This window comes from Panthera leo, chromosome B3 (genome assembly GCF_018350215.1).
Source record: "Panthera leo isolate Ple1 chromosome B3, P.leo_Ple1_pat1.1, whole genome shotgun sequence".
Lineage (NCBI taxonomy): Eukaryota > Metazoa > Chordata > Mammalia > Carnivora > Felidae > Panthera > Panthera leo.
This window is the reverse complement of record NC_056684.1, coordinates 7,482,142-7,507,235: the sequence shown is the minus strand read 5'-3', so window position 1 is coordinate 7,507,235 and position 25,094 is coordinate 7,482,142. Positions and strand designations below refer to the sequence as shown.

At 49.8% G+C, this 25,094-nt stretch overlaps 1 protein-coding gene across 2 annotated transcripts in view; it reads right to left on the bottom strand.

The window, feature by feature from the left end:
- The window catches only part of NTRK3 (neurotrophic receptor tyrosine kinase 3), a 539,904-nt gene that overhangs the window by 134,651 nt on the left and 380,159 nt on the right, over positions 1–25,094 (bottom strand). For both annotated transcript variants that reach the window (XM_042941053.1, XM_042941054.1), the window contains one exon: positions 15,923–16,111. In XM_042941053.1, the coding sequence (XP_042796987.1) occupies positions 15,923–16,111 (189 nt within the window). The remainder of the gene's footprint in view (positions 1–15,922; positions 16,112–25,094) is intronic.

The following is a 25,094-nucleotide window of genomic DNA, read 5'->3' as shown; positions in this document are numbered from 1 at the left end:
CCGGAATTTAAATTTCCATCAGAACTGTCCCTGAGCATAGCACTACCCCTTCTTACGAACTCTCCCCTGGACCATTAAGAGTTGCAGCTATTTGGGTCACTTTGCTGAGACCAAAGGGGAGAAATGAGCTGACCTCCAGTTGGAGAGCTAAGCCACCCTCCATGCCAGCTCCCTCTGCAAATGGGCACAGCAGGGCACACCCGCTCCCAGGAGCCTCTCACTCAACGCCTCTGCCATCTACATTCCAACAATGTAAAATGACGGATACTTTTAATACAAGAGACCTGTCATTTATTTATTAGCTGGGGACAGGCACTGCAGCCGAGAAGGATGCATTATAAATCAACTCCTTTCTCAGCCATTAAAAATTAATACAGTTCATAATGTAGAACGTCAGTAATTTCTTTATTAGAGCAGAGTGTAATTTCTTTTTTCTTTTCTTCCAGGTTTTGTTTTTACTTCCTCCCTTCCCTGAGGATACCGTTTTTTCTAATGAGTGGCTGGGTATAAATTACCCCAGGGAAGGGTATAAGGAAACACAGTCTTTCAGATAGAGGTCAAAATGGAGGAGTAGCATTAGAAGTTCTCGAAAAAAGACCGCTGACCAATTTCCCCTCAGAAATACAGTCTTACTGTGCCTTATGGAAGCTAAGCCATGACATCCGTCATTGGTTTCTGACCCAGCGTGCCCCAGAAATGGAAGGCCTTTTAGGTCCCCGATTGGTTAGAGGGAAAGAAGTAGATAAGGATGGTAATTATAGGCATGTTGGGAGGTCTCTGTATTATCTGCTGAGGGTTGCTTCCTTTTTCTATTGTCTGCAAATTAACCTGACAGTCACAAAAAGCAGCGAGGTATCAGAAGCCCAGCACCAGACCCTTTGGCTCCCCCATTAGAACCAGTCAAGGATGTCGGGTAGACCAGATGAGGCTGGAATATGCAGAGAAGCTGAGTCTTTGAGAAGGCTTCCCTTTGCTTCCCCCAAGTCGTAGCTCCACGAAAAGTGAAAACTTGGAATCAGAGAAAGGGCAGGCAACAGTCTGTACTCCCTGATGTCAGAGGATGTCTAAGGGAGAATCCAGAAACTACATGTCTCCTCCGTCCATCCTAAGAACATGGAGAGGTTTGCAAATGGTTGGGTCAACCAAAGTGACCTTCTCAAGACCTCCGCCAAGGGGTGTGTATGTACGGGAAGGGGACCTTCCTGCGCATGCACACACTGCCCTCCGGCCAGCTTCCTGGCTCCGGGGTGGGGCCTCGCCTTGGTGAAGAGCGTGGCGAACAGCATGGCGCCAGCGGAGGCCACCAGCATTGATGTCTCTGTCAAACCAGCCACGATTGAGTTAAAGCTCCTAAGTAACAAATCCCCACAAATCCCCAAGCACATATTTAAAATCTATTTTCAGAATTACACTGAGCATAATTCAACCAATCAATGAGCCATTAGGAGTTTAGTCCCAACACTTCTTCATTACCGGTGGCATTAGGGCCGCCCGACTCAGCAGAATCCAAAACGAAGAGTTGCTGCATCACCAGGAATTCTAGGTCTGGGCATGGATGGGAGCTAACACAGCACCTGGTGAGAGGCCCGGCTGGCCACAATCTGGGTGACAAATTAAGCTACACGGCCACCAGGGACAGGGTAAGAGGACGCTTGGCCGAAAACGAGGCCAACTTGGCTCCAAGGCCTGTGGTCCTCCTCCTTCCGTGCAGCCCACACACAACCTCCAGCACCCTTCTCCAGCGCCCATCTCTACCCCACTGAGAGGCCCGCCTTCCAGGCCAATGAGGCTCCAGATGGCCTCCCGGGGTAGGGATGAAGAAGGGGTTGCCTACACAGGAGCCATGGGAGTGCCAGAGGGGGACTGCCTTCTGCTGACTCCATGGTGGGCCCCATGGGCCACCCAAGCTAGCATCTGTCTGGGAATCTGCAAGACCATCCTCAGTCTCCCAGAAGGTGGGGTACAGGTGGAGGTCAGCTACCAGGAAGGGGAGGCAGCCCGGGCCAGGGCACAGGCACGTTCCTGAACCCCCAGGTGGGAACCCTGGCTCCACCACTGACCAGACAGCGACCTTGGGCAAGTACCACAGTTTCCTGATCTGCCAAGTGGGGGTCGCAACACTTACGTACCAGGTAGGCTTCACGTACAAAGACCTAATGAAGGGAAGAGCAGGTGGCAGGCTCTGTCATACCGTGGCTTTGTCATTTCCTAGCCACGAGACTACAGCAAATGTCTTACCTATCCTGTGCCTCACTTTTCTCAGCAACAGCACCTACCCCATAGTTTTTAAAAATTAAGCCCGTCTATTATATTTTTGCTGTTTTCTTTCTTTAAGTTTATTTATTTATTTTCAGAGACACAGAGAGAGCATGAGTGGGAGAGAGACAGAGAGAGAGGGAGACAGAGAATCCCAACAGGTTCCACACCATCAGCATGGAGCCCGACGTGGGGCTCCGTCTCACGAACCATGAGAGCATGACCTGAGCCGAAATTAAGAGTCGGATGCTTAACTGAGCCACCCAGGTGCCCCTATTTTGACTGTTTTCAGGTGCCTGAGAGCAAGTACTGTGCAGTGAAAGATTTTATTATTATTGCAAGGTACTTGCGATTCGGAGCCTGGTTAGTAATAGGCACTGACAGGTATTGAGGAGGTGTTGATTCTCTTCTCCTCACCAACCCCCTCCCTGCTTACCCTCTTTTCACCCCTGCCCCCACATTCTCCCCAGAAACCACGCTCCCCAAGGATCACACAGCAGCTCCCAGGAGTTCACACAGCTTGCTCAACTGAGATCATCGCATCCAGCTGAAGCCACATGAAGGAATTTTTCCTTGCTCGGGCATGTAAGTATAGCCTTGCAAATCAGCGGGACCATTTACCCGACCAGAACAGCGATGACGACAACCACAAACTGCCAGCTTGCTCTCCCTAAAAGGAGAAAAATGGGGGGGGGGGTAAAACTGACACAGGATCACTTTTCCCATCCTCCTCCTACCACCTCTATCCTGAGAGGCTTCTGCTCACTCTGAGAAGAGCAGGACGGAAGCAGTTGGCAAGGCCGCACGACAAGGTGAGCACGATTTACCCTTGGCAAAGCACCGCAGGGACGGGCGTTGTCATTTCCAACGGCCACTCCTGGATTCTTCCTTGCTAACAGAACCCTGATTCTGTGCCGGTGTCCACTCCCCTCCAGGCAGCCCCGTGCCTCCGGAGAAGTATGTTCCATCCCCAAGCCCAAAGGAGAATCTGGATGAGCCTCAAGTGCGTGTGGTAATTCCGTTCTCTTGGTGGGGGACGGGTTTAGGAATACGACATCACTCCAGCTAATGAGACAGGAGGGAATGTCTCCTGGGGGCTTTGGGGAAAGGTCTTCTCAGTTTCAACAACACACAAGGGAAGACAATGCTGTGCTGCCCCGGGTCCATGTGCTTAGCGGTGATGCCTGAGGCTCCTGCAACCATTTTGTAACCATGAGGGGAGCCAGTCCGGTGGTAAAGCAAAACACAGAAAGACAAGAGGCAGGACAATCACAGAAAAGCAGAGCTGAAGTCCTAATGTGCCAGGAGCCTTCCCAAGCTATTTAGCGGAGCTAATGTGATGCTCAGTTTCCTTCTTGTGTTAAGCCCAGTGGGTCACGACTGTCTGGCACCTGCAGCCGAAAGGACCTCAACTGATACAATCAGTGCCCAAAACGTGAGATACGTGTGCAACTATGACAAGACCCACATACATGTACATGTGTGTCTGGAGGATGTATACGTTCCTCAAGAAAAGACTGAAGGGGCCTCATATTTCAAAAACAAAGTCACCTGAGCAGATGAGCATTACAGCCCTAGCTGTGGAGGGTACCCTACGGGCACAGACATACAAGTAACTCAGTGAGAGGCACTTGGGAAGGAACATGGGTAAAGCAGGGGGGTTCACGGGCACTGAAGTCTCATCCAAGTAACGTTTACTGACAAGGAGAGGCGTAAAACCAAGAGTAAAAACCAAACAAACGAAAGAATCCCGCTATAAGTCTCTTTCCCATCCCCCGTTCGGGCTCATGGTGTGTCGGTCTCATTAACCCAAAAGGAAATCGGCCTGAGCCCACTGCTCATCTACATCGATCATTTCCTGACAACCACGGTATTACGGTGTTAACTCCGAAGAGCATCTCGGTGGCTGCGGATCTGGGTGATAAAACGCTATTTCTTAGCGTCGGGGAAAAGAAGTCGTTGGAGGGAAGGATTCTTGTCTTTTGAGAAATATCATCAGGCTTTGAAAAATCTCTATTCTTAACACCACTGAGCTGGTTTCCCCCACCAGCATATTTGAATCAGGGGTTGTAACAACAGTTGTAAAAATACTGTTGTCAGGGAAAAGACGATCTGTGTATGTCACTTAGGCAAGATGACAGGACGCTTTCAAATTCTCATGCCACTTCATCTCGAAAAATACCAGCTCAGGTGGTCCTGTTTTCTCATCTCAAATTTAGAGATGCTGGATGCCTCTCCCAGAGTCCCACGGTGGCTGAGCAGGTAGGCTGGGACCAGGGTCTAGGACCAGCCCCCTACACACTCCTTTTACTTTCTTTTCTAATGAAAAATGACCCCCTAGAATCAAGAGTTCGGTTCACTCTCTCGGCTGGTTGAGACCTTGCCCTGGCCCACTTCGTGCCAAGAGCATCATATGCCCTTCTTGAAATAAAGAAGCACTTTGACCTTCCACACCATGGTTTGGAAACAGTGGCTTGGGAGGCTGACAGCCTGCAACTCATGCATTTCTCCTTAGGAACGGCTCCCTGAGATTTCAATCCTAAGTGGCAAGTCTGCCTGGAGACAGTGAAATGCAGGAAACAGGAATGCAGTGAAAATTTGGCCATGACCAGCATCGCCGGATCTGGGGGTTTAGGAAGAGTTAGAGGCACCTGCAAGAGCTTCTAGGCCGAGAACAACAGACAAAGACTCCCCTGATCCATTTGAATGAAGGGCGCTTAGCTCTCTGCCAGAAATCCTGAAGAATGCCACCACCCCAACTCTGGGCATTCCCATGGAACGCAGCCACTTCCTGTCCCTCCCAGAGGCTTGGGAAGAAATGTGACAGCACACATGCCAAACGGGTTCAGGCCCATCTGGGCACCCTGTCACATGAGTTACCACATCTGCCGGGGAGGCGAAAACAGAACCCCAAACCCCCAGAACAGCCCAGAATGCGATCCGCTGAACATCTGTGTCCACAAAGATGCTAACAGGCCTACCTCAAGAATCAGGCTCGGAGGCTCAATAAATCTGGCTAACGCCACAGACCCAAGGCCCCTCTTGCAACGTTGCAATGACCTTCATCCTTGAAGGCTCCCAGAATGCCACAGTAAGAAAGTTATTGAATCCAGGTTTTCCTGAATGTACTTGACCACGGAACATCGTTTTTGAGAAATGCCTATTAGCACCTCTCAGAGCACATGGCATTCGAGGCAGCTGGGGAGAAGATGGAGGGCATTTGGCCTCTGGGCTTCTGGCTACGCCATGGGTGGGCAGTGCTTGGGTGTTCAGTCGTTGAGCATGAAGAGTACAGCACAACGGGAACCTCCGGCCCCTTTGGCAATCTCCCATCAGGACTATGACTCATGTGCTCATTCAGAGGAAATGGAAATGATGACCATTTTCTCCTGGAAAAGGGCTTCTGGAAAGAGAATACTAATAGGGGCGACCACTAATGAATGATAGAGCTCCCTGCTGTCCCTAAACATGGGGGTGGGGAACTTTTTTCTCCTTTCCCACCTTTTAGCCTCTGCCCATAAGAGAGGAGTTTTTAGAGGCACCCAGGTGGCTCAGTCGGTTAAGTGTCCAACTTCGGCTCAGGTCATGACCTCGCGGTTCATGAACTGGAGCCCCACGACAGGCTCTGTGTTGACAGCTGGGATCCTGGAGCCTGCTTCAGATTCTGTGCCTCCCCACTCTCTGCTCCTCCCCCACTCTCTCTCTCTCAAAAATAAACAAACATTAAAAAAGAGAAGTCTTAATCTCGTTGGAGACACCAGAAAGAACCCCCGCACCCTTCCCTCGACCTGTGCCCCTGGCTCCTACCTCGGAGAAGTGAGTGATGTATCTGACGGGTGAGATGAGCAGAGTCCATCATCCACCATCTGGTTTCTCTTCTGAGCAGGGCTCACACAGAAACGGGAGACTCTCCCTGCACGTGTGGTTTTCTAGAGGGTTGCTGAGCTCCTGGCTTGCAAAAGGTGAGGCAGGCAATAACACCCCCCCACACCCGCTGCCCCCATGCAACTAGATGAACATCCGCTGCTCAGACCCAACTCCTGTGTGTGCATCCCGAATTCAGGATTTGGGAGAGGCACCAAAAAGCCCACTTTGGCTTTTTATTTTTAAGTCCAAGCAATTTTCTTCAGTCCAGCAATAAAGCCCGACTTTTGATTCCTCTCTGATCCCTGTGTGTGTGTTTTCGGCTGGTTCTGAATTATCACCCTGATACACCTCAGAACAGACTGGATGCCAGAATCCAGTGGGAGGGGAAGAGAGAAATGTATCTCTGGCTAGTCTTGGGCTGGAGAGGATCTCCAGAGGGGGCTTAATCCTCCCACTCCTTGAAGACAAGACCGAGGACAGGCCAGGGGGACAAGTAGTCCCTCTGCGGCTAGGGCTCTGAGGGAAGCCAAGGACCCGCTCTACAGCGTCCTTACTTTTAACTGTGGGGAGTGACTCCCCCCCCAGGCCCGGGGGCAGTGATGCCCCTCCAGGCTGGGGGGTCTTCCCCTTCTTTGCTTAGCCACCTTGAAGCACGTGCTTCTCCCCCCAAGTACTTTTTTAAAGCCAATTACTGTGTATTTACAGTGAGTACAATTATACCTAATTACTTAATTAGCATGACTGCATGCAGCTACTAACTTTGAGTATGTGATTATCGCACGGAAGCACAGAACAGATGAGGTCATGATATCCAACAGGAAGGCAGGTTGTCTTGGCTCAGGAAGATGGAGGGAAGTCTGTCTCTTTGGGCTAGTTGGTTACGGCCCCAAAGTGTGTGCTCACGAATGTCTACGGTTTTCATGTAATTGAGGGGAAATGGATAGTCTTCCCGGGACAGGGAAAAACAAAGACCAAATGTCATGCTTAGTTTATGCCTAGATCTGGGAGTCCTGGGAGTCGGCGACCAACAGAGGTTAATCTCTAGGGGCTAGGACCCTCAGGACAAGTATGCGGGCCCAGGACATAACTGCCTTGACTCCCAAGATAACCCATTCTGGCATCATCTAGCTCTTTCCAGAAAGAAAGGCAACTGGTAATGTGCCAGAGCCATCTTTTCCTCCAGCAATGTTGGGATCACCAAACCGAGCATCGCAGGAGCCTCAGGGGTCAGCTACTTAGTCTAGTTGTATTTGAAAACAGGCTTAAAGAAGAACCAGAGGGAAACAATCCTAATCTACGTTCACTTAAAATGTCCTCTGAAAGACTCCCTGGCGAGCAAAGCCTGGAGACAGCCCATCACTGAAAAAAGGCTAAGGCAAAATGTCAGTATTACCTTCACCAACCTCTGATCCAAGCTGTACGTGTAGTTGGCCCATCAAGATCCACCCAGCAGAATAAAGGAGGAGATGCCTCCCCCCACCCCCCTCCACCCACGTCGGTCCTATTTCTCTCAGTGTCACGTCTAGCCAAGCCGGCCTTCTAAATCAGCCACAGGGAGCAAATGGCAGACCCTGGTATGCCAGCTTCCTCTTCCCAGCTGCAATCCCAGAGGAGGAGCTCACAGCCCAGCCCTGTAACCAGATCCCCTTCCTTCCATCAGGCAAGTGCATCAGAACTTCAGCTAGAGAAAAACCTAGAAAGCCTTACTCTGCAGTAGCAGCTGCCGCTGCCGCCACTTCTGCTACTCGTTGGGGGGGGGGGGGGGGGCAGCCTCCCAGACAAAGGAGCCCATTTTCCATATTTCATCTGCAAGTCCATTATGCTGAGCTAAGTGGCTGGGAACAAACACCCATCATTACCCAGCACTAAGTGATGTTTGTTAGTACAGAAGGTGACAGAAATCTATATCATGCCAACACACTATTAATACTGCATTATATGCACAGGCTCTGGGCTCCCTACCACAGCTGGGAAACTGGCTTCGGCAGCTCCCCTTCCAGAAGAGGCACGCTCCGTGGCCGACTGGCCCAGGAGAGGAGGAGGAGACGAGCCACTCGCTCACTCCCGAGCGAGTTCCAGCTGAAAGGGCACAGGCCTAGAGGCTCCCGCTTTGGTTATCTGTGTGCAAGTCATTGTCTTGTAGGCCGACTGGGTTAGGGGGGATGCCCTGAGGCCAGCACCCCCAAGCAGCTGCAATGTAGCCAAAGAGGTGTTAGGAAGGGCAGGTCCTCCACTCCACCCCAGGGCCCAATGTAGGGTTACCTGCCACTTAGTAAGAGCCCAGTGAAGGTCTGCTCAGCGGCCAGGGAATGAAGGAGAAGAGAGAGTTTGAGGGAGCCAAAAGAGATGGGTTTCGACAGCCTCATGAGAACGAGAAGCTATGAAGAAGACCCCGGGACGGAACTGCCAGGTCAGCCGGGGAGGGTGTGTGGCATATGTAGGGAAACAGGAAGAGGTGACCAGCCAGGAGGGGCTGACAATTAAGTGCACACCTATGGTTCCAAGCACAGACACTAGTGTAGAAAACAGAACCGGTACAGGAGGCCCAGGGATCCAGAGCCAGCTTGACAATGACACATGGGGAAAGAGAAGGCATCAGCAAGGCTTCAAGGAAACCAAAACAGAAAAGGAGTCAGAGGCTGGAAAGGTGAAGGCCACCAGGGGCTGGGCTTGGCCCCATGGTAAACACCCCAGTCAGCAAACCGAGGGGCCGGTTTTGCAGTGAACGTGGTGCCTGGCCTCTGACCAGTGACAAGTCAGGTGTGAAGCATGCTCACTATTAGTCTATGTGAGCATCCAGTAAAAAGTATACAATCAGCAGTTGCTGGTACAGCTTAGAGCACAAGAGAAGGTGCATCATACACACATGTGTATACACATACACACTCTCCAGAAAGCACACTAAGAAGGCAGGTGCGTACTATCCCAGGAGATCCTCGGGTAGGAGCTGATTGGCGGAGGCCAGTCTAATACAAAATGAAAAGAACCAGACTCGGTGAAGCCACTTTGAAAAAGCCAATTTGGCAGTCTCTTACAAAGCTAAACATACTCTCCCCAAACAATCCAGAAAACACACACACCTAGGTGTTCGCTCAAAGGGGTTAAAAACTTACGTCTGTGCAAAACCTGCTCACAAATGTACATAGGAGCTTTACTCATAATTGCCCAAAACAGGAAGCCACCAGATGTCTGCTGTGGACTGAGTGGGTCCCTCCAACAAGAGATATGTTGACATCTTAATCCACAGCACCTTGGAATGTGACCTATTTTGGAAAGAGGGTCACTACAGATGTAATCAGTTAAGTCAAGATGAAGTCATACTGGAGTGGGGGGGGGGGGGCACTCAGCCACTAGGCCCGGTGTATGCAGAAGGCAGCCGTGTGAGGCTGGACACACAGAGGGGGTGCCATGAGAGGACAGAGGACTGGAGAGTTGTGTAGTTGCAAGGGACACAGGCAATGCCGCCAGAAGCTAGGAAGAGGTGAGGAAGGGTTCCCCTACGGGTTTCAGAGGGAGCATGGCCCACTGACCTCCTGTGTTAGACTTCTCGCCTCTTGAACCTCAAGAGAGTAAATTTCTATTGTTTGAACCCACCCAGTTGGCGATACTTTGTCACAGCAGCCCTGGAAAATTAATACAATGTCCTCCGATGGGTGAAGGGATAGGAAACTGCGGTACATCCATTCGATGGAGCCTTAATCGGGATAAGAAGAAATAAGCTATCAAGCCACGAAAAAACTTGGAAGGGAAGAACCAAAAACGCACGTCACTAAGTGAAAGAGGCCCATCGGAAAAGCCAACACACGGTAGGATTCCAACTATATGACACCCGGAGAGGGCAAGACTGTAGAGACAGTACAAGGATCAGTGGCTGCCAGAGGGTGGGGAAGGGAGGTGGACAGGTGGGCCGTAGGGGACCTTTCAGGGCAGTGAAACTGTTCTGTGTTGACACTGCTCTGTCACAACACGCACAGTGAATGCTTTCATAAACCATGGACTTTAGTTGGTAATATGTCAGTACTGGCACATCAATGGTAACGAATGCACCACGCTAACACAAGATGGCAAGAACAGGGAAAACCGGGGGCAGGCGTGTGAGGGAGTGAGTGGAAGCTCTCTGTACTTCCTGCTTAATTCTTCTGTGAACCCGAAACTGCTCTAAAAACAAAAAGTAAATAAATAAACACAAATGGACTCAACCCCAGGGCCAAGTATTGCCTTATCCGAAGGCAACCACGATGCCCTGGGGACTTGATTCTGTGAACAAGGGTAAGTGCCGATCGCCAGACCAAGGCTGACCCGGCCGCGTGACCACAGGAAGCTTCAGCCAAGGTCCTCCTGGGAATCCCATCCCTCAAGAGCCCATCCGCAGCGCTATCCTGATCCAGGAAAGGGGGAGCAAAGTGAGCCTCCGTAAAACAATAAAACTGTCCTCCTTCCTCCTCAGCCAGCTGTGGTGAGTGCAGGAGGTACAGAGTAAATGCCTGTGGATCACTGCAGTCCTTGGCAATGAGGCTGGATGGGAAATGGGAGGGACGCTGGTGTCTGCAGGCCTGGGTTTTAATCTCAGCCCCTCCCCCAAGAGCCACGTGATCTACAAGTCATTCAAGCTCACTGAGCCTCAGTTCTTTTATCTGTAGAATGGGGACAGCAGCCTCTTCCTCAGAGAGGGAGTGCAAGATCGCCTGAACAAAAGATGTACGATGCCACCCCAACGTCTGGTCCAGAGGAGGATGCTGACGCAGACCAATGACCTTTCCCTTTGTGTCTAGAAAGTCTGGGCCGTGAGGATACACTCACCAGGCGTCCTCAACACACACTGGTTGGTTCCTCCTTTGCCTCTAGTCCCACACTGTACCTTCAATAGATAATGGAGAATTATGACACAAAGGAGCTACTTCTTGGAACACATTCAAAGTCAGGTTTGGGAAACAGAGCACACATTTTTGAGAAGCGACAGGATGACCTAAGATTTGATTCAAAGTCATTCAAGACTAGTGCGCGGCATTTACTCTAAGCCAGGGGTTCCCAGGGGGGAAGGGTCACTTTGCCATCGCCTGGGCCTAGGAAGAGGTTGGAAATGAGCCAGATGCTGAATGATGAATAGGGGTGCAGAAAGGAAGGAAGGGGTAGTGTGGGGGCCGAGTGAGGAGGGGAGATGGGCATTTCAAGCAGGAATTACACTAAAGCAGCAGGTGTGGGATTGGTGTTCTGGAAGGAAGCCACCAGGGGTAAAGGCCGGTGAAGCACCAGGCAGAAAGGTGGAAGGTGGGCTCCACGAGTGGCCCCGAGGGAGCAGGGGGTGCCGTTTGCCACTTGGAGATCAGCTACAGTTGGCAGCAAGTTCCCGAGGGTAGGGACCACGCGTGTCCCGTTCCCCACTGTTTCCAGAGCCTCAAAGGAGGCCTGCCACAAACCCGCAATAAATCCATTTTGAACGGATGAAAGGGAGAAAAATCAGCCCAACGACAGTGACTCGGAGGAAGACAAAGACAACACAAAAGGGTGCGGTCCAGTTTTGCAAAGAGGTCAAGGGTGGCCGAGTCAGGGTTCCTGGAGAAGCGGAGAGGGAAATGGAGCTGTAGGGCAGGGACCTTAAGGAGGTTCGGGGGTGAGTGGAAGGTGAGCAAACAGACACTCTCTGCAGGGGAGGAGAGGGGAGGGGACGGCTGGCCGGGGTGGGGCGGAGTCCCTGGCGAGCGAGATCAGAGGGATGGAGAGGCGGGGCGGGCCGACTCTGGGAAGGTAACAAGCAAGACAGAGACACCCTGTGAATAAGGCAGGCGCCCTGACCTGGGGACAGAGCAAGGGAGGGCGGGAAGGCGGGCACAGGTTGGCTCCCCAAACGGCCTCTGCTCTCCCAAGCAAGAGGCGACGGTCTTCTGAAAATGGGTTTTGGAGAAGGGGATGAACAGAGAACTCCAGGGCTTTATGCAGGGCCAAGGCGCCTTCCAGCTGGCCCGCGGAAAGAGCCAACGCGTGACTCCTCAGGCAGCAGCCGGGATCCAGCCCCAGCATCTGCAGGACAGACTGCAGCCGAGGGCTGTCGCGAGGGTGACCAAGGTAACCGAGGGCTCCACGTCGCTACAAACACCGCCACACCTCCCCCCGCTGGCCCATCTAGACCGGCCCCGCAGTTTCTAGTTCTGTAGGATCTAGCCCCCCATCGGCTGTGTGACAAGGAGGCCTGTATCCATTCCTTGATATTTTCGAGAACCAGGGGGGCTGTAAATAAACAATGAGGGGGCCTCATTAGGCTTCAGATTCCATACCTACTCCCGAGGAGGAGCTTTTTCATTCAGGTCTTTCAGAGTCCCTGGAAAGGCTGAATAAATTGAGAATAAAGACAATGCTGAGCACGGAGTGCTTGCTGGGAACACAGGCAAGCATCTGATAAGGGAAGGTATGAGGCGATCCCCAAACGTCCCTGCAGCCCTGACAGGCTAGGAAAACTGCCAGGGACCAGACTGAAAGACAGATAGAGGGAAAGGAGGGGACGGGAGAAGCATCCTGACCTCTCTGGTCAAAAAGGTCCCACCATTTACGGTAAACACATGTTGCGGAAAGAAAGGTGCTTCTGTGCGACATCCATCACCGGGAAACCGGGGGAAACAGTGTCTCAAGGCAGGTGTACGAGTCCCTGCAATCTCTCCCCACGTTGCACATCTCCCATGGGACGTGGGAGGGAATCGATGGGAGAGCCCCCAGGAGATGATAGGAGATCTTTTCCTCCCTTAATACCCTGTGCCTTGCCATTCTCCTTCCCCGAAAGGAGTGACCCCAGCCCCGTCTGCAGAGTCACGAATGTTCTCTGCTTCTTGATGTGCCAAGGCACATGTGGTTTTAATTATTTATGACAGTGTCTCACTGCACACGGAGATGTGCCGCGGAGTCACTTTTCTCAACCGATAAAGCCTTTGTCATCAGAGACCTGCTGCCTCTTGGCTGGCAAATCTCAGCTGAGAGGCGGGCCGGGCACTGCCTCTCCCCGTCAGTGTGAATCAGCCGGGACTCACAGAGGCGGGGCTAGCCAAGTCCCATCACGAGGCTCCTGCGCACCCCTTGTTGTCGCCATCCATGTTTTCCGAGAACAGTTGGGAGCCATCCGCGGTCTACCGACAGGACAAAATATGCCGCTTCCCCGAAAAGGACACTTCCCTTAGTATTGGAGGGTTTTAACAACCCGAAGGCAGCTTGTGATTTCCTTCACTGGAGGTGTGGCTTGTTCCCTTATTCCTTCCAGTCTTCATCCATAAACCTGCTTCCCCTCCACCTCCACTGACCCCTTCTTGTTTACAGGGGCGTACTGCCTGGATCCTTCAACAGTCCGCTTTGAATCACAAATGCAGAGATTAGGAAGGAAGGCTTTTCCTCTACACCATTTCATACTGCGATAGCTCCTTGGCTGGGACTGGATCCCCATATCAAAGGACACTCCGATCCCATAGCTCTCTCCACGGCTTGCACTTAATCTGATGGCCCAGGGGAAACCTCCTTCCCACGTGCCAGATTCATCCCCACCCGGCAGTCGTCCTGGGAAGCTGGTATCGGGAGCTCACGCGACCCAGAGATTAGAACGCCAGGAGCCCAGAAATTCCACCCTCGTTATTCATGGATTTCGGATTTACAAAGTCGCCCACTTGCTAAAATGTAAGCGTCACCCCAAAACCCATACTCTTGGGCGCTTTTATGGTCATGCGTAAACAGGCAAGCAGTGGCGAGAAATCCGAGTCACCCGACGTGCACATTTCCACGTGACGTGCTACCTTCTTATTTCAGCTCTCCTACTGTAAATGAGTGTCCCTTCTGTAGTCCCTTTAGTGCCATTTTCTGCATGTGTGCTTTTTGTGGGTGATTTCACTGGATACAATGGCCCCAAGCATAGCACTGACTTTCTAACATTCCAATGAGCAAGAAGGCTGTGGTGTGTGTGCCTTACGGAAGCAACAGGTGTGTTAGGTAAGATCCGGGTGCTAGAAAAGCGTCCTTCAGGCATGAGTCATAGTGCTGCTGACTCTAAGTTCAATGCTAATGAATTAGGGATATCTATTAAATAGGCGTCTTTAGACAGAAGCACACATAAAACAGGTTATGTATTGATTAGTTGATAAAAACGCTGTGACCAGATAGATGCTCACAGGAACCTAACCCTGGATGTCTCCTAGGAGCAAGGGCTCAGCAGCCGCTAATTCAGTGTTCATGGTGACTCTGTTGGAACATAGCTACTGTAAATAACGAGAATCAATTGTGTATTCAATACAGCAAGGCCTAAGTTCTGTTCAAATGCTAGCATGGCTCTGAAAAGCTCAGCAGCGTCAACTCTAGACCTGGCTTGGACTCCATGCTACCACCCCAGAAAGCCTTTCCTTCCAGCCACACTCAGGCCAGTCCAAGATGAACCTGACCGGAGGCAAGACCTTTAGCCAGAACAGAACCATTCTTAGCACTGTGTTCCCCCACTATTTGTCTGACACACAGGTATTTTTCTTCCCTTGCCCTGGTCCGGAACCCAGATATCCTTCCTCTGACACTGACGGGGGTGGGCGTCCGATAAACACAGAGACCAATTCTGGAGGACACCCAAGGTTGGAAGGCACATGATGATCTCATTCTGACTCGAGCCCAGAACCTCCCACTGTGGTAATCCTCTCTCTAAAAATTGGAACCAGAAAAACAGAAGCAAAGGTCAGTGAGACAGCTGAATGCCCACTCTGCCGTAGGACGGACCAGCGGGAGCAGCAAGAGTTCCGTGAGCTACAGTGTGGCCCGAGTACAGCTCTTGGAAGAGCAAGACTCGAGGTGCCTCTTCCGTGGCCAAACCCTGAGCCCCGCGGACAGAAGAAGAGAACCTACGGCACAAGCCTGGGGACGGGGAAGGGAACTCGCAGCCTCCCCATATCTCAGTTTTCCTGTCGGAAGATGAGGCCTTACCATAACCCAGTCTTTCCATCCCTTCCAGCTCTCAGGCAATCTCCAGGGGCCTCTGCTGTGTCTCCTGAACTAGCCGACCATTTCTTGAGGGCAGGGGCAGGGGAGGCTATGCGTTGGGGTTGCCAGCCCTACACTGACCCTGGGACACGGGGAAGGGAAGAACTGCTGGCTGGAAGGTCCAAGCCACGGAGGCTCCGGAAGCTGGGAGAGGCCCTGGGAGCTGGGAGAGGCCCTAGCAGAACTCAGCAGGAACACAAAGAGAGGGGCTGGAACCAACAGCAAGTAAGAAACGAGGAGGAAACAGGTGCCCTGAGTCCTCTGATCGGAATGAGACATCTTGCAGAGGGAGGTGAGGTGTCCAAGTGCTGGGACCAGGATCAGATGCTCAGAAAGTACGCACTTTGGGGCACTGGAGGGGCAGCTAGAGAGATGTTTCCATTCAAAAGGTGCCCACCACCCTTCATTCCCTTGCCCTCTCATGGAGGAGGCTGGGGTGGAGGGTCTGATAGCCTCAGGGGCTGTTGTCTGGACAGAGTCAGGTTACACTTCCTAAATGCAGAGGCCAGGTCTGTAGAGAAGACCAGCCTGGTCTGTGCCCCCTGCCTTACTGGGAGCACCTCTCCATGTGGGGCTGGGGCTCCTGCTTCTGGGCTACTTCTCATCCTGAGCCCCCTCTGCCCCAACGGAGACCCCCTGATGAGGCTATTTTTTTCAAGTTTTGAGACAAACAGGGAGGGTCTCTTAGAGAGTGGGAGGTTAGCAGGTGGCAGGTCACCTCAGAAGGTTCCAGAACCCCAGCTAGGTGGTCTGTTGCCATGCCCCTCCCCTGCCCTCCCCAGAAGGGACAACATTCTACTCCAGTACTCACACGTGTCTGGCTTGTGGCAGTTGTGTCCCTGACGGAAGTACTGGGGGTTCTCAATGACCGGGATCCGGGTCATGCCGATGACCACCGTGTCTGGCCCAGCGTCCAATGACGAGGGTGTGGTGATGCCATGGTTGATGTGGTGCAGCGGGCTGGCTGAGTCCTCCTCGCCGCTGATGACAGCCACGGGGCCTGCACACACCAGGAGAGACACAGGACTCTGATGAGGTCATGTCTGGCCAGTGCCTGGCCCTGCCCACAGACCCTTTCATGATTTTGGCCACCACATTTCCATAAGAGTAAAATCCACTGCAAGAGTATTCCCCGAACGCTCTGGAGTCTGCATTCAAAGAACCACCTCTGCATTCTCTTTCTTGAGAGAAACATCCACCCTATCACACACCATGGAAACAGCTGCAAAATAAGAGTGTATCAAAGTGACTAGGACATGAATTATTTGTACTTCCTCCAAATCCAAATTAGTTCAAAATAATGCAAATTTTACATGAGTTCTTGGCTTATGTAGGAACAACGGGCTGAAAATTTTTTTTTTTTTACACAGCAGGAACTTGCACCCTGCTCCTCCTCCCTTCAGGAGCTTTAAAAACTATTTTTTAATTTTTTTCATGTTTTGTTATTTATTTTTGAGAAAGAGACACACTGTGAGAAGGGCAGAGGCAGAGAGAGAGGGAGACAGAATCTGAAGCAGGCTCCAGGCTCTGAGCTGTCAGCACAGAGCCCGATGCAGGGCTCGAACTCATGAACCGCAAGATCATGACCTGAGCCGAAGTCGGACACTTAACTGACTGAGCCACCCAGGTGCCCCAGGAGCTTTAAAAACTATTGATGCTGGGTCCCACCTCCAGATTTTGATTCAGTTGGTCTGGGGACAGACCTGGGCATCAAGATTTAAAGAGCTTCTGTGTGAGTCCCTGGCATGGCCAGGATCTGGAGCCTCTACTTAGAGCCTTGGAGGCTGAGAGCCTTTCCAGAGTGGCCCTTGGAATCCTACAGGAACGTATGTAGCTTTCGCTGGACTCTATCACCTCTACCTCTCTCAGTCCACGGGGAAATAAGCCCAGTATGAGCCCAGAGGGAGCCTGAGCCAGCTTTCAAAGTGACAGTAATTTGTCTGCATCACTGATAGCCTTCAGGCAACTGAGTCAGTATCCCACTCTTGAAGGATCCACCCTGCCCCAGTGGCTTCAAGGAACATCATTCGTGTCTTCACCAACCCCGACTCCACAATTTTCTAACCCAAAGAAGAAACCCAGTAAGTCGGGTTATTTACAGAGATAATTATTGCCGCCATCTTGGCAGAGCAATGGTTCTGTCTGGTGGTGAGGTTCTCCCATACGTACAAACAGAACCCGGGTAAAGTGCATTAGCTGTGACTGTGGCTTCATACAACTAGTGTTTGAAATGGCTGCTTTGCAAGACACGTGGTCCCAAGACAAAGTGCCTGCTGTGATTTGGTTTTGCGACTTGAACAATATTTCCACGGCAGAAATCCATTACATCTACTGAAGTTTATGGGGAGAGTATTTCCCATCAAATAGAGAGGGGAAGCACCAATGAGGCAGAACTAAAAGGGAGACTAGTAAATGCAAGCTGGGGACCCTGAATTCTACTCTGTCGGCACAGACAGGCTTATTCCAATCCATGACAAATGCCTGATGGTGTTTGGAGACCGTGTGGAAAAGCAGCAATGAGTGGCGATAATCACTTGCCCTGCAACCAGAGAGGCCAGTGCCTGAAAACACCTTGTAAACTTTGAAAAACTTCATTGTGATTCCAATTCATCAGTGAAAGCAGAGCACGGGTTTTTACCACTCCTCCCGCCCCAAATGTCTCTAAAATATTAAAAAAAAAAAAAAAAAAGAAAGAAAGAAAGAAAAATTAAAGAAATATTTGTACACAAAGAGCAAGAAGAGGGGAGATGAGAAGAAATAAGATATTTCAGTGTTTTGGAAGATGCAATGTAAAATGAGGAAACCTCGCTTACAGGGAGGGACTGCAGGGGGAATATTTACGGAAGGTCAGCTCTGCGGGGTGGCCTAGTACTTGAAGGGACAGGGTCACCCAGAAGGCTGGGGTAAGGCTCAGGGCTGGAACAAGGTACCCAGGCCATCACCTTGCTCCCAGTCTAGTGGTTTCTTCCTGGAGAAAATTAACTGGAAGGGCTCCGGGGAAGGACTGGCCCCCTTCTTCTTGCTCCTAGAAGACAGAAACCAAGAATGACCGTGCCTGCCATCTACCCTACTCCTGGTCTCTTCTGTAGGAGATTCAGGGGATGCTTCTCTGCAGAAACCAAATGCCTCAAAACAAACAAACAAAAAACAAAACAAAACAAAAACACCTAGCTGTTTACATGTGGCGGTCTCCCAATGAAGCCATGCTTACTTTGTGATCATGCCACAGTGAAGGCTAATAGTTGACAAGGCCCATCTGTGTGTGTAAGTGCTTTCTAATCCTTGATTCCTAAATATGAGAAAACAGCCCAGGATCACCAGACACTTAGGCAAAGCTGCAGCATGAAAGAGAGAGTGCAAGACAAACAGACAATCAGGGACCGACAGGAAACGGAGGCAATGCAGGGAGCAGAAGACTTTTTTTCTAAATCACTAATGTCCTCAGAGAGACCAAAGAAGATATCACACCCATAAATCAAGAGGATATTTAAAACGTGAACAATTTAAGGCTAAGAAAAAGTTCCTGAATTATGACCATTAGAACTCGAAAGTCAAAGAACAGTGGAAGAGAAAGCCAAGGAAATTTTCCAGAAACTCAAACAAAAAAGAAAGAAGAGGGAAATAGAAAGGAAAAGATAAAATTAAAGACTCCATCCAGAGACTCGATATCTAATTAAAAGAAAGGTAGGGTAGGGAGAGGGAAGGAGAGAGAATAAAAAGATTAAAGAAAGGATTAAAAAAAATAGAGAAAAATTTCTCCAAATGATCTGTCTACTCAGTTTCCAGCACAATTAATACATGCCTATGTGCATATGGTGTAAGCACATGCACCCCCCTCACACACACACACACACACACACACACACACACACACACATGCATCAAGGCACAAAGTTATGAAATGCCAGCATCTTGAGAGAAGACGCTAAGAGCTTGTAGGAGGGAGGGAAGGGTCCCATTTCGAAAGGAACAGAAATCAGGAAGACAGTGCAATTCTCCATTACAACCCACTGTGGCTTCCCTGTGCAATTCCTTCAAAATTTTGACGGACAAGTTTTCAGACAAAACTCTACCCCTAAAAGTTTATTCACTCATTGTAGAAAGCAAAAGAAAGGTATTTGCAGGGGTGTAGACATTCGCCTCCCCCTATCCTGGGAAGCAGCAGGAGGGGACACTTTGGCAAGACAAAGGTACAGATGGGAAAAGAAGGAATAGAAGATACAGTTCCAAAAAGACCAAATAACAGAAGCCCCCCCACCCCCCACCTCACCCCCTTCTGTTCTCAGCATCATGGAATGTGGGTTGTTATAGTGACACGGAGGCAGGACACCACATCAGGAGGAGTCTGGAGAAGACAGAACGTTGGGACGTGAGCCTTTTACTGTTTCTTTGAATCTGTCTCCGGGAGTCAATGGACAGCGAGTGGTCAACAAAACGTTCCAAAGCCTGTAATCCAAAACAGTCTCTGCTTTCTCAACGTTATTCTAGGATCTCAAAGGGATAGGTAAGCGCCATGGGGAGGAGAAGGGTCCTGCTACAGGCTCCTAAGCCACGGGAAGGGATGGGGTCACCCAGGAAGACTTCACAGAAATCTAAGAATAAAGCAAACGTCGAAGCCCTAATACTTAAAATGCAGGCAGAGGAAGGGGAGCAGGGAAAGGAACATGAGAAGAAACAGCCAGAAAAGCAGAAGAGAATCAGTAAAGGACACTGTCTTAGAAGTTAAAGGAGGAGAATTCCTACAAGTTCAAGAGCATCACATACTAAGGCCAAGTAGGGTGAAGAACGAATATAGGCCACTGTACGTGACAACACGAAGGTGGCCTTAATGACAGCAGTTCCCACAGAGGAGTGACAGGAAGAAAACATTCAATTACAGCGGGTTGAGGAGTAAATTAGAGATACCGTAATTGTCATAATAATTTTTATTATTGTGTGCATTCTACGCATCAGGCTCTGTAAATGCAGCTCCTTTCACTTTATAATGCTTCTGTGAAGTCAGTACCACCATTTTCCCCATTTTACAGATGGAAGCACTGAGGCATAGAGCCGTGCCCTGCCCAAGGTGATGCTGGGATACAAACCACCAGTCTGCCCAGAGCCTGTGCGCATGACCATTACGCGGCGCTGCCTCCCCGAAAGTGCAGACTGTGGGCAAAATGGTTTGTTCAAAGGGACACTTGGTCAATTCTGGTACATTATCCTCCTCGTGACCATTTGCCTTCAATTGCAGGTCCCTGAGACCCTTTTTAAAGACGTTCCTCTTGATCCTTGAGAACGGGGACAAGAGTGAATCACCTCATTAGACTCAGGAAGATAGATTACGGGTAATTCATCACAAGCTCCGTGTCCCAGAGCTGCTGAACGCTTGTATTCCGCTACACCCACATCAAAAAGAGCACTGTGCCGTCAGACCGCTGTCCGGTCCCTGAGGCCCTCTTACTCACCTCTGCTCCTCCATAAACCACAGTCCTTAAAATAAAAGCCAATAAAGAGTGCAGAGACCCATCACTTCAAAGAACATAAGAGGACACCCCTGTAGCTTGCTCCTGCCCACCTGCACCAGCGTCCAGCACAGTGCCCAGCACGGCTGCAGCCGGTGCTGAGTGAGGCAAGTCCTTTCTTTGGGACAGGGCTGCCCTGGATACGGCCGGACATGTGGCCTCTGTGGACCTGGGCATTAAAAGCCAGTATCAGATTCATCAGTGGTAACAAATGTACCCGGGCACTGGGAGTGAGGGAGGCTATGCATGGTGGGGAAGGGGAGGGGAGGGACACAGGAACTCTCTGTACCTCCCACCCAATCTTGCTATGAACCTAAAACTGCTCTAATGGAAAATTAGGGGCACCTGGGTGGCTGTCGGTTGAGCACCCAACTTTGGCTCAGGTCATGATCTCGCAGTTCCCGAGTTCAAGCCCCTCATTGGGCTCTATGCTGACAGTTAAGAGCCTGGAGCCTCTTTCAGATTCTGTTTCTCTTTCTCTCTCTCTCTCTCTCTCTCTGTCCCTTCTCTGTTCACACACTCTCTCAAAAATAAATGAAAACATTAAAAAAAAGTGTTTAAAAAAATAAATGTTAAGAAAGCCAGTCTCCCCACCCAACACACAATATATTTCCTGACACCCCGCAGGATGACAGAACTGCCCCAGGTTGAGATCCACTGATGGGGCACCTGCATTCATTCTAGGAAATGATTTCTCTCACCAGCTCTGGCCACTTCTCACATCACTTGCCTCAGGGGAAAACCCACAGACCTGGGGCCCCTGGGCGGAAAAAGCATTTCTTCTCACCTTAATAACCACAGAGAACAATGTATGCAGACATAAAGGAGAGCGAGTAATGGGGGGGAATCTCATCTGTCCAGAAGCCACCAAAGACTACGGCAGGTCAGGAGGAGGAGTCAAGCTTGCTGTCTTCCAAAGTCTCCCAACACACACACACACACACACACACACACACACACACACACACACTAGTCTAGTACCTGTGACAGGCCTCTCTGCTGCACTAATCCTAATGCAGTACACAATTATTTTGTTATGCCGCACTAACAAAAAGGAAGAGAGACAGGCTTGCAGGCTGTTAAGTTCCAGCTTTTGAGAGAGAGCCAGGAAGGAATACAGGTCTGCTCAGACATTCCCATCACATAATTTTTTCCCCAAACTAGTGCCTCCTTTCTTTTTCTTTTAGATCTATAGTGGGTTTTGTGCTTCCAACCATGCCATAATAGAACCACTGGATAATTAGAGAAAGCTTGATGGCCCAGGCAGGTGTTGTGCCCAGCAGGATGGTCCGAGCTGTCCTTACAGAGTCTTTCTCTTTCACTTTCTGCTCCTTCAATGGGAAAAAAAAGGGGGGCCAAAATGGAGTAGCTCAGATTTTCATTAAGTGGTTGATTCCAATGTGGGGTTGGGTTCCCCCAGAAAGCAAAGGTCTCTGATGAAAACATGAGATGGAATTTCACTGTGGTAGAGTGAACTCTGACCCAGGTGAGTGGAGGCCCCATCGCAGAGGAACTGGGGGGTGCCAAGTTGCCATGAGGTCTGTAGGCAAAAGGCATCCTGCAGAAGCCTCTGAGGAGTCAGGGTCCTTAGTGATAAAGGGTATGGGGGGACGTTGCACAAAATGAGCCAGGGAAAAGCAACAGTGTCCCTGGTAATGTGTTAACACATAAACACTCACTTCCCCTTTCATCAGGGGGAAGACTTCTTTGGAATCACTTCACCAATGTCCTGCCTTTGTCACTAAAATCTTTCTGTTCCACCAACTCCCTAACTTGCAAAGCATTAACAATTCTCAGAAGATTGTCCCCAAGAAAATCCAGCCACCAATTCAACACAATGGCATTTGCTCAGCCAATATGCAGAAGTGGTTCTCCTCCAATTTCCAAAGGAATGACTCAGAGTCCCAAGGATGTAATTGTGACAATTATTCTCTTTTCATCTGACCCTCAAAATATACTGTTACTCCCATCTGACCAACTAGAACACGGATCCCCAAGTAAGCTTAATAATTCACTTTCCAAAAATTGCCTGTGTAGGAAATGATGGAGCCTGTATCTGAATCTATGCTTGTTCATCTCCAAAGTTCTTCCTCTTCCCACCCAACTACCCATGTTCTCAATAGTACTGCTGACATGAAATATTTTTTGCAAGCAGACCTTGGTATAAATACATGAGGCCATATAAAGAAGCTGGGACATCTGAACCAAGGAATCGAAAAATAGATCACCAAATATCTTCAAGGCAGTACAAACTCATATAAAATAACTTTGGGCAGTCAAGGCCAAATTTATGGCCCAACTATAAAATCCTAGGCCCAGGATCCATTTCTACATTCCTTCATTTATCTTTGTACTTACTTCCAAGGTGGAGGCAACCTCACCAATTCAGAAAACCCTCTTACAACAGTGATTGTTATGAGTGCTGTTCACCAACTATTTCTAGGTGCTGGCAGGAAGGCAGTTTTCTGTACCCCTTCGAGTTAAGTGATGCCCCATCGCTTTCTTTGGCTAATGAAAAGTGAGCAGAAGTGACATACATCACTTCCCCATGGAGGCTTTAAGATCTAGTGTGTGACCTGCCACCTTCTTTTTTTCCTGCCTTGGCAAGTGTGGAAGCATGAGGCAGAGCCTCGGGCAACTCCTGCCCCTGGGTGAGGCAGACACAGAGCAGAAGGCTCCAGCCAACACCAGGTGCATGTGTGGTGTAAGTAAGAAATACGGCTTTGTCGCACAAAACCACTGAGATTGACAGGGGTGCTGTTTGTTACAACAGCATAACCTAGTTCATGCTGACTAATACAGAAATGAAACCATCGCCACATTTAACAATGTTACTTGAATGTTTTCCTTCACAACATCTTCAACAAATCTTTATAAAAGTATCCCATGCAAAGGATGCTCCTTTCATCCTCAACGATGTAATTCCTTTTAAAATGTCTCCTCCCAGCTCTCTGTCCCAAAAATTGAGCTCTAATCTAATCTAATCTGGTTCCACATGGAGCCCGACCATGACCTCCACTGTTGGAAGAGACTCCCCCACCACATATCTGACTTGGGAAGTAAAAGAAAACAACCCTGAATGGGTCTCATGTTTTCAATGTGTCAGAATGAAGCAAACAAGCCAACCTTTGAATTAAGAAAATGATTTTTTAAAAACCTCAACCTTTTCCTACTGATAAAAATCAAATATTGATGTGTCCCTGGTGAGTGAGAGCTTCACATCAACAAATCTGGGAGCAGGAACTCATAAAATGGAATAAAGTGAGAGCACAACAAACACAATTAAAAACCCAGCCACGCTCAGAGAGGGATTCCATTTACTGTCTCATAAAAAAGAGCCTAGTCCTCAGAGGCAAACAAAAGAAAATCAATTTCTTTAATTTTTATTGGCAGATGTGGGACAGAGGCCAAGTGAACACAGGCTGTGCCCAAGAGCGTACCTGGAGACAAGTCACCAAATGTCTGTTCCTGGGCCAGCTCCTGTGTTCCCTCCCCTCTCTGTCTCCTCCAGCTTCCAGACAGACGTAGCCCCCGTGACCTCAGGGGCTCACAGGCCCTCTAGGCTGCCCAAGAAGCCATGCCCTCCTCACTTCTTGGTGCCCCTTCCTGAATCATTTCCCAAAAGATAAGCTCCATTCTCTGGCTTGAATTCCCTCCCAGCCTCTTATAGGAACCAAAGGTACTGTTCATGCCTCCTAGCTTCCCTAGCTTGGGGGTTCTCATTGGTGATTGAAAATGATGCTTCTGATCAAACAGCCCAAGGGCACACATTTAAGGAAAGAGAAGGCAGGACTGAAACTAAGAACAGTGGCTTCCCTCACCTCAGTTAATCATCACAACCCTAGGGGTAGATCCTGTCATCCCAGGGATGCCACTGAGGAACCTGAAGCTCAAGGAGCTTGACCTTGTCCAAGGTCACAGAGTTAATAAATGGTAGACAAACCCACATCTATCTGACTTCACAGTTTGGGCTCATTTTGTGGCACCATGCTGCCTGACCCTCTAGGATTGTTTTTCTGACATTGGGACAAGTGATAATGGATCAAGCACAATCTCCCTCCCATTCCCAATCTTTATTCCATCGAGAAGCCATCTGTAAGAAATCTGGCTTCATTTAGGAGTGGAGCTTATGACATTTCCAGAGAACTTTAGACCCGGAACCTGTGCACCACGTTGTGGTTAGAAGGAACAACTCCTGTGTAGGAGATCCAGGCAGAAGAATGGCAGGCAGCAAGGGACCCGAGAACAAGGAAATATGCATCCTAGAGGGAAGGCAAACATCATCAGCTTTCTCCAAAGACTATACAGACAGCATTTCAGAACATTCCAGGCATAAACAGGAAGCGAATAATTACCTCCCAGTTGCATATGTAAGACAACTGGAATACAAAATGCTGGTGCTTCGGTCCAAGGCCCCACAAAAAGCTTACAGCTCAAGTCTCAGCATTCCTCAATTCATCTTTAGCCACTGTACTTGGA